Raw genomic sequence first — 14056 nt, 5'->3', positions numbered from 1 at the left:
GGAGGTGAGGATGGACTCGATGATTGCAGTGTAGAATTGCATCATCGTCCGTGTTGACAGGTTGAATTTCTTCAGCTGCCTCTGTTTTGGAGGAAGGAAGGTTCAGGGTTTCAGTAGTCATCATTATGGGCTCATCCGATTAGAATGAGAATAAGCAGTCATCGTTTGCAGGTTTTGTCGTTTTATTGTATAACGGAGAAAGGAAAGAAAGACACACATGGACTGCTCTCTCTAAAAAGGACATAAAGTATGATTTAAGTAACTCAAAATGATACATGAACTCAGGAGACTCAAAGAGAAACTCACCTCAGCTGCCGCCCCATGTGGGAGTGAAGAAAGAGTGAGGGGTAGGTGAGTGCAGTCCTTATATAATGAGTGACAGGTGAGTGCGATTAAGGCGAAGCACCACACCCAATCAAAGGTGAGGAAAAGAAACAAGGTGCATCTGGTGAAGTGAATGTGCTAGAAGGTGAGCCTTTACAACAGCCGCCCCCATATTTCTACTGAGAAATATGTTCAAAGGATTAGAGATGCTCCTTTTCACAAAGCGGGGGCAGAGGAATGAGACATGCTACAGGTCTAATATAGGTTCAGGGGGTCGACCTAGAGGTCGACAATGCAGGCCAGACAGTTCAGGGGGCCGACCATGTAGCCAGCGGTGGCGGCAAAGCAGGTCCAAATGCCAACCGCGTGGGATGCAGCGGCAGGCCCAGACCTGCAGACCGTTGGGCAGTTTTGCAGGTGCTGGGGGCAATGTACGGGGCTTGGCAGAGGCAGGACCAGGTGATGCAGGAGCAGGCAGCGCCCTGACCACTGGCGGAATGGCAGCCACAGGCGGTGGAACTGGTGATAGTGGCACTGCCGGTGACGACATAGGTAATGCTGATGGTAGAGTATGAGGTGGCTGAATGAATTCAGAGCCATCAGCGGACACAAGGATGTGCTGGAGCGGTTCTCCTGAACCTGAACTGGAAGATGTGAACAAACATTGGGCATGTGTGGAACTGCTCTGGGGTTGGAAGTCTGTGATTGGACCTTGGAGTGTCCATCCTAAGCGGGTTTTGACTGCTGCAGGAGATCCAAATGGTCCATGTCTAACTGGTGCAATAGGCGTAATAAGGTGGGTATGATCAGAGCCTATGAGCAGTAGTGGAGCTGCTTTGTTAATGAAGGTTAATGGGATACCTTGAAGATGCTTGTATCTCCGTTGAAGAGAGGATACGGGGTAGGTGTGGTCTGAAAGTGCTAAGTGACTTGTAGCGAAGGCATTATTATTATTGTGTAAGTTTTCTCTGGATGTGCGATGGGAGAAATCTGGAAACTTACACAAGACCCTTGAATAGTTTCAACTTCTTGATGGACAGTTCTGAGTGATAATTTTTCAGCTTTCCCAGTTAGGTGGAGATGCTTAGCTGCAGATGTCAGAAGCATGGTACGTTGGGAGCCATCATCAAGTATTGCATATGTTTCCAGGGTTCTTTTGCCATTACGCAGGAGCACTTTCACAAGCTTTAATAGTACACTGGGACAATCGCTAGGTCTATCAAAGTACAGTGTCCTCACTACAGGATTAGTTTCAGTTCTAGGTCTCTGATTCACCTCACATAGGATCTGTAGATGTCTTTCCATGCAGGTGGCACATGCTTTCCTCAGGTCACACTTTGCGGCCTGATGAGTCCTAGCACAACGCCAACACCGTTTGTTTCTCTTTATCCAGTTTATTTTCTCATCCTTTGTCTTGTTAATGAACTCAGGGCACTTGCTAATGTGGTGTTCAGGTGAGCAGCAATATGCACATCTTGCCTTAGTCATTATGATGGGTTGTGTTGCCTGTACAGGATCGGATGCATTTGTCCCATGTAATATTGTTGTGAGTGGAGAGGTGTACTTATGGGCAGGTCGTGGCTGGTTAAAGGATGAAACAGGACTGTCCTTTCTTGGTTGACACTTGCATTCCATTTGCAACCAGGATGAGAACAAAGGTAAGTCATACATCATATCTCCTTGTTCCCTGTAAATGTGCCGTTTGAAGCGACTGGAATGCTCTGCGGGCAACTTTTCAAGTAGGCGATCGACATGGGAGCCACAATTTACTTCTGTCCGTCCTTGATCACCCATAGTGCTAAGCAAACCAACCAAAGCTTGCACACGAAGAGCAAAGTAATCCAGAGTCCGACCATCACCTGCTCTGATAGGAGGAAGCTCAAGTATATTCCGTAGCTCTTTCAATGCTAGCTCTCTTGGTTGCCCATAACGCTCATCAAGAGCTTTGATGGCTTGAGTGTATGGGTCAGGAGCATAGGAAAAGGAAATAGCTAACCGTTTAGCTTTGTCTACTTTCAGGTGATCAAGAAGGACATGATATTTGAAATGCTCTGTCTCATGAGGGTCAAGCAGGTTAGTAAGGGCCAATCGTAACAGCCTATACTGGATTTCATCTTCTCTGGTAAGGTCTGGGAAAGAAGGACCCTCAAGTTTATACACATGTGTTCTAGTGCTAACAGGGTGACTAGAACTAGCAGTAATGGGTACCGAAGGTTTTTGTGCATGCAAACCATCAAATGTAGCTGGTTGCTGCTTTAAAGGAGGGTGCTGCCTTGGTTCTGGAATGCAAACGAGAGGTTGAGTGGGGTCTTCATCTAGAGGAACAGCAGGTTGAACACATGAAATCTGGTGGGGACCTTGCAGTGGCGTGGCCAGGAAATTAAAAGGAGTCTCATCTGGTGTAGGAAAAACTGGTCTAGGCAAACCACTTGAAGGAACTGCAGCATCTAATATTGTTGAATTAGGGAAAGGAGGGCTAGCAGCCAGAACTGCACCAGAGTGACGGCTAACCTGGGGGGGCTGAGAGGGTGATTGACATGTTGCTGGATCAATCACTGGGAACTGCTCATGTTGCTGATGTGTTTGGGGAATGGCTTGTAAACTGCAAACAGAGGATTTGCTTTCATCAGAGACAATGTGAATTGAAGATCTGGAGGAACTGCGAGAATGGGGAGGAGATAACTGAATCATGAGTTGCCTAATCTCCCTCATTGTCATCAGGAGTTCCCTCATCACCTCATCTTGATTGGTGGGTAAAGGAGTAGGCGATGTCTCTGGTTGTCTTCCTGACTCCCCATCAGGATCCTGCAGCCCATGTGTGTCTGTGTCACTATGCTGGCATTCTGTTTGACTCTCTGTATCACATCGAGCACTTCTACTTCCAGGATACTGAACGTCATACTGCTGCAGGTGGGCAGGAGGTTGACTATCATGACCGGAACGTCTCAAATCTTCAGTCAATGGCTGCTGTGAATCCATGACGCTAACGCTACTCCGGCTCGGAGGACCATGTTTTGGAGGAAGGAAGGTTCAGGGTTTCAGTAGTCATCATCATGGGCTCATCGGATTAGAATGAGAATAAGCAGTCATCATTTGCAGGTTTTGTCGTTTTATTGTATAACGGATAAAGGAAAGAAAGACACACATGGACTGCTCTCTCTAAAAAGGACATAAAGTATGATTTAAGTAACTCAAAATGATACATGAACTCAGGAGACTCAAAGAGAAACTCACCTCAGCTGCCGCCCCATGTGGGAGTGAAGAAAGAGTGAGGGGTAGGTGAGTGCAGTCCTTATATAACGAGTGACAGGTGAGTGCGATTAAGGCGAAGCACCACACCCAATCAAAGGTGAGGAAAAGAAACAAGGTGCATCTGGTGAAGTGAATGTGCTAGAAGGTGAGCCTTTACAACAGCCTCAGGAAGTACATCCTCTGCTGGGCTTTCTTAATGACGGAGGTGATGGTGGGCTCCCACTTCAGGTCCTGGGTGATGGTGGTACCCAGGAAGCGGAATGAGTCCACTGTCTGTGTGCTCCACTGTCTTCTCGGCATTCAGCACCAGGTTGTTGTGGCTGCACCAGGACACCAGACGTTCAACCTCCATCCTGTAGGCAGACTCATCCCCGCCCGAGATGAGTCCAATAACGGTGGTGTCATCTGCAAACTTGATTAGCTTGACAGACTGGTGGGTGGAGGTGCAGCAGTTGGTGTACAGGGAGAAGAGCAGAGGAGAAAGAACACAGCCCTGAGGGGAGCCGGTGCTGATGGTCCAGGAGTCCGAGACATTCTTTCCCAGCCTCACATGCTGCTTCCTGTCCATCAGGAAGTCAGTGATCCACCGGCAGATGGGATCAGGCACATTCATCTGGGAAAGCTTGCCTTGGAGATGGTCTGGAAGGATGGTGTTGAAGGCAGAGCTGAAGTTCACAAACAGGATCCTGGCGTAGGTTCCTGGGGAGTCCAGATGCTGCAGGATGAAGTGTAGGGCCATGTTGATGGCGTCATCTACAGACCTGTTGGCTCTGTATGCAAACTGCAGGGGGTCCAGGAGGGGGGCCGTGAGGGTCTTGAGATAGGAGAGAACCGGGCGCTCAAATGACTTCATGACCACAGATGTCAGAGCCACGGGTCTGTAGTCATTTAGTCCAGTGATCCTAGGTTTCTTGGGCACAGGGATTATGGTAGAGGACTGAAGCAATTCAATTCAATTCAATTTTATTTATATAGCGCCAAATCACAACAAAAGTCGCCTCAAGGCGCTTCATAGATACAGAGAAAAACCCAACAATCATATGACCCCCTATGAGCAAGCACTTTGGCAACAGTGGGAAGGAAAAACTCCCTTTTAACAGGAAGAAACCTCCGGCAGAACCAGGCTCAGGGAAGGGCGGCCATCTGCTGCGACCGGTTGGGGTGAGAGAAGGAAGACAGGATAAAGACATGCTGTGGAAGAGAGACAGAGGTTAATAACAGATATGATTCAATGCAGAGAGGTCTATTAATACATAGTGAGTGAGAAAGGTGACTGGAAAGGAAAAACTCAATGCATCATGGCAATCCCCCGGCAGCCTACATCTATTGCAGCATAACTAAGGGAGGATCCAGGGTCACCTGGTCCAGCCCTAACTATATGCTTTAGCAAAAAGGAAAGTTTTAAGCCTAATCTTAAAAGTAGAGATAGTGTCTGTCTCCCGAATCCAAACTGGAAGCTGGTTCCACAGAAGAGGGGCCGGAAAACTGAAGGCTCTCCCTCCCATTCTACTTTTAAATACTCTAGGAACAACAAGTAGGCCTGCAGAGTGAGAGCGGAGCGCTCTAATAGGGTGATATGGTATGTTGAGACTAGTAGTTAAACATATGCCATTTTATGACCAGTAGTCAATGTAGTGAATTAGGTTAACAGCTGTAGGCCATATATTATCCTCTAGTTCTGATGGTGTGCTATGTATGTAGTTTAGTCTTTATTATACTCTTGAATAAAAGAAACATAATCATTTCTTAGTTCATTAGATAAAGTGTGCATCACTCTGTATCCTTGATCGGCTGTGAATGTCTTACACTGTTTTCTTGAAATGTTTTATTGCTGAATCATATGAAGAAGGTTGTAAGCAGGAGACTTGGTGTCTGGGGAGAGGAGATTAAAACCACATTCCTTATCCCCCTTCCTACTTTCACACAGAAAGACAGGGAGGCAAGGTCAGGAGCCAGTCTCGCTAAGAATTAGAAAAACCTGTGAAGATGCAGCTTTTATGACAAGGAGGGGGGCTGTTACTAGCTATAAAAGTCTGTGAAAGTTTCTACCATTTTGAGACATGCTCCTGACCCTCTGCAAGGCATCTCTCCCGTCCGGACGTTTCAAATGCTCTGTATTGTTGAAAGTACAAATGATTGTTGATTGAGCATTTATACACCGAGTACTGTCCTTCCTTCAGCCCAAAGATTCAAAGAATTGGGAGATTTCAACAGGTACTACAAGGTCATTAAGATAAGATGGGGCCTGATTATTTAAGACCTTGTATGTGAGGAGCAGGATTTTGAATTCAATTCTGGATTTAACAGGAAGCCAATGAAGGGAAGCCAAAACAGGAGAAATATGCTCTCTCTTTCTAGTCCCTGTCAGGACTCTTGCTGCAGCATTTTGGATTAGCTGAAGGCTTTTCAGTGAGTTTTTTGGACATCCTGATAATAATGAATTACAGTAGTCCAGCCTGGAAGTAATAAATGCATGAACTAGTTTTTCAGCGTCACTCTGAGACAGGATATTTCTAATTTTAGAGATGTTGCGCAAATGGAAGAACGCAGTCTTACATATTTGTTTAATATGTGCGTTGAAGGACATGTCCTGGTCAAAAATGACTCCTAGGTTCCTCACAGCGTTACTGGAGGCCAAGGTAATGCCATCCAGAGTAAGAATCTGGTTAGATACCATATTTCTAAGATTTTTAGGGCAGAGTACAATAACCTCAGTTTTATCTGAATTAAGAAGCAGAAAGTTAGCGGCCATCCAGGTCTTTATGTCTTTAAGACATTCCTGCAGTTTAACTAATTGGTGTGTGTCATTTGGCTTCATGGACAGATAGAGCTGGGTGTCATCTGCATAGCAGTGAAAATGTATGCTATGTCTTCTAATGATACTGCCTAAGGGAAGCATGTATAATGTAAACAGAATTGGTCCTAGCACTGAACCCTGTGGAACTCCATAATTAACCTCAGTGTGTGAAGAGGACTCTCCATTTACATGCACGAATTGGAGTCTATTAGATAGATATGATACAAACCACTGCAGCGCAGTACTTGTAATACCTACAGCTTGTTCTAATCGCTCTAATAGGATATTATAGTCAACAGTATCGAACGCTGCACTGAGGTCTAGCAGGACAAGCACAGAGATGAGTCCACTGTCAGAGGCCATAAGAAGATCATTTGTAACCTTCACTAAAGCTGTTTCTGTGCTGTGCTGAGCTCTGAAACCTGACTGAAACTCTTCAAATAAACCATTCCTCACCAGATGATCTGTTAGCTGTTTGACAACTACTCTTTCAAGGATTTTTGATATGAAAGGAAGGTTGGAGATTGACCTATAATTAGCTAAGATTGCTGGGTCTAGAGATGGCTTTTTGAGCAAAGGTTTAACTACAGCCAGCTTGAAGGCCTGTGGTACATAGCTGATTATTAGAGATAGGTTGATCATATTTAAGATCGAAGAATTAATTAATGGCAGGACTTCTTTGAGCAGTTTTGTAGGAATGGGGTCTAAAAGACACGTTGATGGTTTGGAGGAAGTAATTATTGAAGTTAACTCAGAAAGATCAATTGGAGAAAAAGAGTCTAACTTAACATCAATGGTACTAAGAGTAACTGTAGATAATATTACATCTGTGGGATGATTATTGGTAATTTTTTCTCTAATGAAAAAAATTTTATTTGTGAAGAAGTTCATGAAGTCATTACTAGTTAACGTTAAAGGGATGGTTGGCTCAAAAGAGCTCTGACTTTTTGTCAGCGTGGCTACAGTGCTGAAGAGAAACCTGGGGTTGTTCTTATTTTCTTCAATCAGTGATGAATAGTAAGATGTTCTGGCTCTGCAGACAGCTTTCTTATAAAGCAGCAAACTATTTCTCCAGGCTAAATGATGATCCTCTAGATTTGTGACACGCCATTTCCTCTCCAGATTATGAGTCATCTGCTTTAGGGTACGTGTTTGAGAATTATACCACGGAGTCAGGTACTTCTGATTTGAGACCTTAGTTTTCACAGGAGCTACAGTATCCAGAGTCGTACGTAGTGAGGAGGTGAAATTATTAACAAGATAATCGACCTCTGTTGGGGTAGCGTTCAGATAGCTGCTCTGCTCTGTGTTGGTACAGGGCATTGGAGATGATAACAGTGGGTGGATTATATTCTTAAACTTAGTTACAGCACTTTCAGAAAGACATCTACTTTGATAAAGTCTACTCTTCACCGCTGTGTAATCAATTATTGTAAAAGTAAATGTTATCAGGAAATGATCAGACAGGAGTGGGTTTTCAGGAAACACTGTTAAATGTTCAGGTTCGATGCCATATGTTAAAACAAGATCTAGAGTGTGATTAAAGTGGTGGGTGGGTTCTTTTACATTTTGAGAGAAACCAATTGAGTCTAATAACAGATTAAATGCCATGTTGAGGCTGTCATTTTTAGTATCTACATGGATGTTAAAATCACCCACAATAATTATTTTATCTGAGCTCAGAACTAAACCAGATATAAAGTCTGAGAAATCAGACAGAAACTCTGTGTAAGGCCCAGGTGGACGATAGATGATAACAAGTAAGACTGGTTTCTGAGTTTCACAGCTGGGGTGGACAATGTTAAGCATCAGGCTTTCGAATGAATAAAAGTCTGTCTTGGTCTTTCATTAATTAATAGGCTGGTGTGAAAAATTGCTGCCACACCGCCCCCTCGGCCTGTGCTTCGAGATTTCTGGTAGTTAGAATGACTCGGGGGTGTTGATTCATTTAAACTAACATAATCATCCTGCTGCAACCAGGTTTCTGTAAGGCAGAGAAAATCAATTTGTTGATCAATTATTAAGTCATGTACTAACGCGCCCGGGACCACACCTCCGCCACAGTCATCTACTAACAGAGACTTGGAGGAGAGAGACCTAATATTTAATAATCCACATTTCACTGTTTTACTCTTTGGTTCAGATGTGGATACTGTATTGTTCTTTCTTTGTAATTGTTTATGTTTAAGTTGTTTGTTGCTGGTTTTTAGTTTGTTTTTTGTCTTTTTGGAAGCTGACACAGTCTCTATGGAGATGGGTTTTTTGGGGGTAGCAGGAGGAGAGAAGCTGCAGAGAGGCGTGTAAGACTCCAACTCTGCTTCCTGGTCCCAACTCTGGATAGTCATATTTTGGGGGGTTTAATAAATTTGTCCATATTTCTAGAAATGAGAGCTGCTCCATCCAAAGTGGGATGGATGCCGTCTCTCCTAACAAGACCAGGTTTCCTCCAGACGGTTTGCCAATTATCTATGAAGCCCACATCGTTTCTGGGACACCACTCAGACAGCCAGCAATTTAACACCTAGACCCCCGCGGAGAACATGCGGCTAAACATGTCACTCCTGGTCTGATTGGGGAGGGGACCAGAGAAAACTACAGAGTCCGACATTGTTTTGGCAAAGTTGCACACCGATTCAATATTGATTGAATCAATATTGAAGGCACATGACATGCCTGCAGTGAGGAGTTGAAAATGCCAGAAAACACTGGGGCCAGCTCGTTTACACAGTGTCTGAGGGTGGCAGGAGACACACCGTCTGGGCCGGGAGCTTTTCGAGCATTCAGACTCTTAAACTGCTTCCTCACATCTGCTTCATGAATATGAAGAGTTTGGTGGGAGGAGGTGGTGTGAAATCCTCCTTTGTGTGGGGTGAGGAGGGGGGTGTTGCAGGTGAAGTGTTTGATGGTGGTGATGGGGGAGAGGTGGGGGAATGTCTCCAAAGTGTCTCTATTGTTGGGGCCGTTGGAGGCGTGAAAGCTGCCTGATGGCTCGTCAAAACGGCAGTAAAAGTCGTTAAGGGTGTTGGCAAATAGGTTAAGAACGATAGAATAAAACAAAACAGTAAAAAAATAAAACACATAATACATCAAAATTAAAACAGCATAGAATAAATAAAAAAAAACACAGAAGAGGTCGGTCTTATCTCAAAAGGCATGTTGTTCCACAGTTTTGGAGCTGCTACAGAAAAAGCGTTTACGCTCAGTCCTGGGTACATTCAGGAACAGCTGATCAGCTGACTTGAGAAAGGCGGGTATATACGGCTGTAGCAGCTCAGAGAAATAAGATTGGACTAGGCCATGGAGGGCTTTAAAAGCAAATAAAATAATTTAAAAGGAATCCTAAAAAGAAATGGGCAGCAGGTGAAGTGAAGCTAAAATAGGGGAAATGTGCTCAAACTTTCAAGCTGCAGGATATTGGACGCTCTGTAGATGTTTGAAGCACTGACCCCTATATAAAGTGCATTACAGTAATCCAACCGAGTGCTAACAAAGGCATTGATTACTGTGTCAACGTGCCTTTGTGAAAGAATTGGCTTTATTTTAGCTCGCTGCCTGAGCTGAAAGAAGCTTTTACCACTGCTTTGATCTAATTGTCAAGTTTCAGATCACAGTCCACTTTGACCAGCAGGTTTGTGACAGTTGGCTTAACATACTGGGCCAAGGTATAGGGCTTTGGAGCGTGATGTCACGGGTGTGGGCGTGGAAAGGATTTTGGCCCGATCCGCCATTTTGGGGGTCTAGCGCAAGTGAAAAGGGAGCGAAGGCACACACAACAGCCATGGTTCGTAAATATGATAAGGAGATTCTGCAGGTCATTGATCAAAGTATAAAACTAAAATAAAATGTATTAGTGACACAGGATACAAACATGGAAGCAAGATGTGTAATTAGGATTATTTATAATAAATATGTATAAATTAGTGCAATTTCTTTAATCATAAAGAATAACTAAATCCTTCAGGACAATGTCACATCAATGCACTGAACTCACTATACTATAAAGACACATCTCCTGGATGCACTGGTACGCATCTTCAGTGATGTATCCTAGGGTCATCAGGTGTTTTGGGTCTCACAACATCATACACCCTCGCCCAGGCGACCCAGCCGGGGGTGATCAGGCCCCGACTTGCGTACCAGTAGCTACCCACGGATCAGCCCTCTTAATCCACAGCCCACTTGTGGCTTTCTCTGCCGCTTCACTCACAGCCTGGATGGCCCTCTTCTTGGCTGCCCCAGCCACGCCCAGCCGGCCTAGGACTTTGCAGAGTGATCGTCCTGCAAAGCCCCTACAACCCACTTCTATGGGCTCATAGAAAGTCTTCCAGCCCCTTCCCCTGCACTCTTGCACTAGTTCCTGGTACTTTCCTCGTTTCCTTTCATTAGCCTCCTCAATCCGCTCTTCCCAGGGCACTGTGAGTTCCAGCATGATCAGCTGTTTTGAGGCCTCAGAAATAATTATCAAGTCTGACCGGAGTGATGTTTTTGCAATGTTCTGAGGGAACTTTAGTTGTTTACCCAGGTCAGCCTGTAGCTGCCAATCAGAGGCTGTGTTGAGAAGGCCAGTTGTCAAATGTGGGCGCACCTGGGGTTTCTCTCCAGCCTTAATAAAAGAGATTGCCTTCCTCGGAGCATGATGATGCTTGCTGGTGCTGATTGCTGAGGCAATCTTTTCAGCAACTACTCTGAGCACCTGGTCGTGCCGCCAACGATACCGACCATCGGCCAGGGCCCTTGGGCAGCTGCTAAGGAGGTGTTCTAGGGTCCCTCTTCCAGAGCACAGGGGACAGGCAGGTGTCTCGGTCTTTCCCCACAGATGGAGGTTTGCTGGGCTTGGCAGAGTGTCGTATACTGCCTGCACTAGGAATCGGATCCGGTGGAAGTCTGCCTGCATGATGTTTGCCCAGGTGACCTTGCGCTGCAAGGTGCTCTCCCACCTTGTCCATGCTCCCTGCCGCTTAAGGCCTACAGCTCTGCTTACTCGCTCCTCCTCCACACCTGCTCGGACCTCTTCCTGGAGTAGCTGGTGTCTCTCCTTTCCCTGTGCCCTGCTGACCTGGGCCTTTGGGACGTACCCCAAGCCTGCTCCCCCTGTTGCTAAGACCCCCATTAGTGTTTTCTGCCTTAGGCGTGACTCCGCCACCTCAACTGCCTTCTCAGCCTTCCACTTTCTTCCTGTCCTTACCTCAATGCCTGCTGATGCCACCTTGCAGTCGTTAGAATCTCTGTACTGTAGGGCTTCTCGTGTGCGAGCCACCTTGAACTCTTCTGTGAGACCACTGAAGGGTAACTGCACGCTGTTGCTTGTCCCATACAAGGCAGCGCTGGTGAGACTGCGGGGAAGTCCCAGCCACTTACGAAGAAAGCCACTGATCTTTCTTTCAAGGGATTCCACAGTAGTTATTGGAACTGTATAGACAAGCAAGGGCCACAGGATTCGGGGCAGGATGGAATGCTGGTAGATCCAGGCTTTAAATCTTCCAGGCAAGCCGGACTTATCCACCTTAATAAGCCACGCTCCCAGCTCCTCATTTGCCTTCTGGATAGCAGTAGAGTCTTTCAGGCTGGAGTCAAAGAGTTTCCCCAAGCTCTTAACTGGTTGTTCCGTTATGGATGGAATAATGGTTCCTGAAATTGAGAACCGGAACTTGTCCGTCACCTTGCCCTTCTTCAGTACCATCGATCTTGACTTGGAAGGTTTAAAACTCATCCTTGCCCATGAGATGAGTCTCTCAAGACCTTGCAAGATCCACCTACACCCGGGAACTGATGATGTTGTAATGGTGAGGTCATCCATATAGGCTCTGATAGGGGGCTGACGAACACCTGACCTTGACCATAAAGAATAACTAAATCCTTCAGGACAATGTCACATCAATGCACTGAACTCACCATGTTATCCACCTAACAGCCTCCACATGTTCTCACTGTAATTTCCCCTCATGAATGAATTTATGCTGCACTAATCTGAATGTTTGCAGGGATATATATATATATATATTGAATATTACTTAAACTCTCTTAAATTAACTTCCAATAAAAGAGGTTTATCATTGATTGAAATTCATTCAGAAATGTTTAACGAATGAGCTGTCACAACTTTCAAGTACAAAGTTGTTATGAAGTCTGTCACATCCCCCCACCTTTTTTTCTTTTTTCTTTTTTTATCCTTTATTTATTTATCCTTCTTATTTCATTGTACTGTATATTGTTACTCTTATTTGCCTTGTATGTCTACTGTACAAACTGAACTGGAATGTCTGACTCTTCGCTTTATGATTTCCATAACGTTTCGAAAAAAAACAAAAACCTCTTCGGCCGCTCCCTTCTGCCGTATTTTGCGGCAAAATTCTCCACACCCACCGCCGCGCTGTGAATTGTGGGATATATGGGACCACGAAACGTACAACAGACCACGCATGATATTTGGGGAAATCAACGGTGCATTTGTAGTATGCATTTGAAGTACACTTCGAATTGGGACAGCCGTGGTCGCATGGCGGTGACGTAACCGCACTTAAAATGCGTACTTCAAGCGTGCAGCCCCTGAATTGGGACACAGCCCCTGAATTGGGACACAGCCTGTTGAAATAAGAAGAGAAAATGCTCTCAATTATGGAGACAGTGAAATAGTCTATTTATGTTTGATGTGTGCTTTGCATTTGTGTGGCTGTTAATAAAGTTAGCGTGCTCTAGGGGGCGTATGCGTTCATCAAAATGGCCGATGGCTGATGTGTATTTTTTCCTCCCTAGAATATCGTCGGCGAAGTTTGCCATGTGCGTTAGATTTCACTGCGCATTTTCATACCTCTGCCAACAGGTTATGGGCCCAGGAAGCTAAGAAGTTTTCCTAAAGCGTCCATCTGTTTTTTGCCACCGAGAGAAACGCCGCGACGTACTGTGCACTCGGTGAGGATTAGCATACCATGCTAGCGCCATGAGCCGACGAGCCGCTGAGTCAAATAGCCGTTGGGCTCGGCTAGTTTTTGAAGAAGACGAAAAGAATTACGAACTATGGGAGACGAAATTTTTGGGCCACCTTCGTTTGCAGGGTTTAAGAGACATTATTTTGAGGCAGCCTACCGACGTGGAGGGAGAAGAAGACGGAGCAAAGAATGCAGAGGCCTACGCGGAGCTGATCCAGTTTCTGGATGACAAAAGTTTGTCTCTTGTTATGCGAGAAGCAGCGGACGATGGACGGAAGGCGCTGGGGATTCTAAGAAACTATTATGCAGGTAAAGGAAAACCTCGTATAATTAGCCTGTATACAGAACTCACTTCGCTCCAAAAGCCCAGCAGTGAGAGTGTGACTGAGTATGTGATACGAGCAGAGACAATAATCACAGCCCTGAGGAATGCTGGTGAAACATTGAGTGATGGGCTATTGGTAGCAATGGTTTTGAAGGGACTGCCAGAATCGTTCAAACCGTTTGCTATCCATGTCACACAAAGTGAAGTTGAAGTGACTTTTGCTGAATTTAAAACTAAACTGCAAAGCTTTGAAGACACAGAGAAAATGCGCGCCGCAGCGTCAGATGACAACATCATGAAAGCACGTGCAAGACCGAGCGACAATTCCACGTTTGAAAAATCGAATGACCGTGGGGCCGGCAACGCAGACATAGTGTGTTTCAGATGCGGACTAAAAGGACACAAAGCCAGGACGTGTCAGCGCAAGCAGTG

The 14056-nt window shown here is 45.3% G+C and overlaps 2 protein-coding genes across 2 annotated transcripts in view; one reads left to right on the top strand and one right to left on the bottom strand.

Annotated features, from left to right (window-relative positions):
• The window catches only part of LOC147333997 (uncharacterized), a 118148-nt gene that overhangs the window by 72892 nt on the left and 31200 nt on the right, over positions 1-14056 (top strand). The gene's annotated exons all lie outside the window — the stretch shown is intronic.
• LOC147333999 (uncharacterized) lies at positions 604-13312 on the bottom strand. Its single transcript, XM_086285862.1, has 3 exons — positions 13299-13312; positions 10511-12204; positions 604-968 (listed from the first exon to the last, which is right to left on the bottom strand). Exons 1-3 carry the CDS (start codon positions 13310-13312, stop codon positions 604-606), a joined length of 2073 nt encoding a protein of 690 aa, XP_086141988.1.

Source organism: Aulonocara sp. 'chitande type north' Nkhata Bay, linkage group LG3, assembly GCF_057382095.1.
Source record: "Aulonocara sp. 'chitande type north' Nkhata Bay isolate Kocher_YH1m ecotype deep benthic linkage group LG3, A_spYH_male_GT1.1, whole genome shotgun sequence".
Classification (NCBI taxonomy): Eukaryota; Metazoa; Chordata; class Actinopteri; order Cichliformes; family Cichlidae; genus Aulonocara; species Aulonocara sp. 'chitande type north' Nkhata Bay.
The sequence above is the reverse complement of the archived record's forward strand: the minus strand, read 5'-3'. Positions and strand labels throughout refer to the sequence as shown.

Bases quoted from the DNA above. Each gene is read 5' to 3' on its own strand.
- LOC147333999 (XM_086285862.1), bottom strand. The intron at 969-10,510 runs GTACGCAAGTCG...CACATCTTCCAG, and splicing joins TGATCCGTGGGTAGCTACTG to TTCAGGTTCAGGAGAACCGC.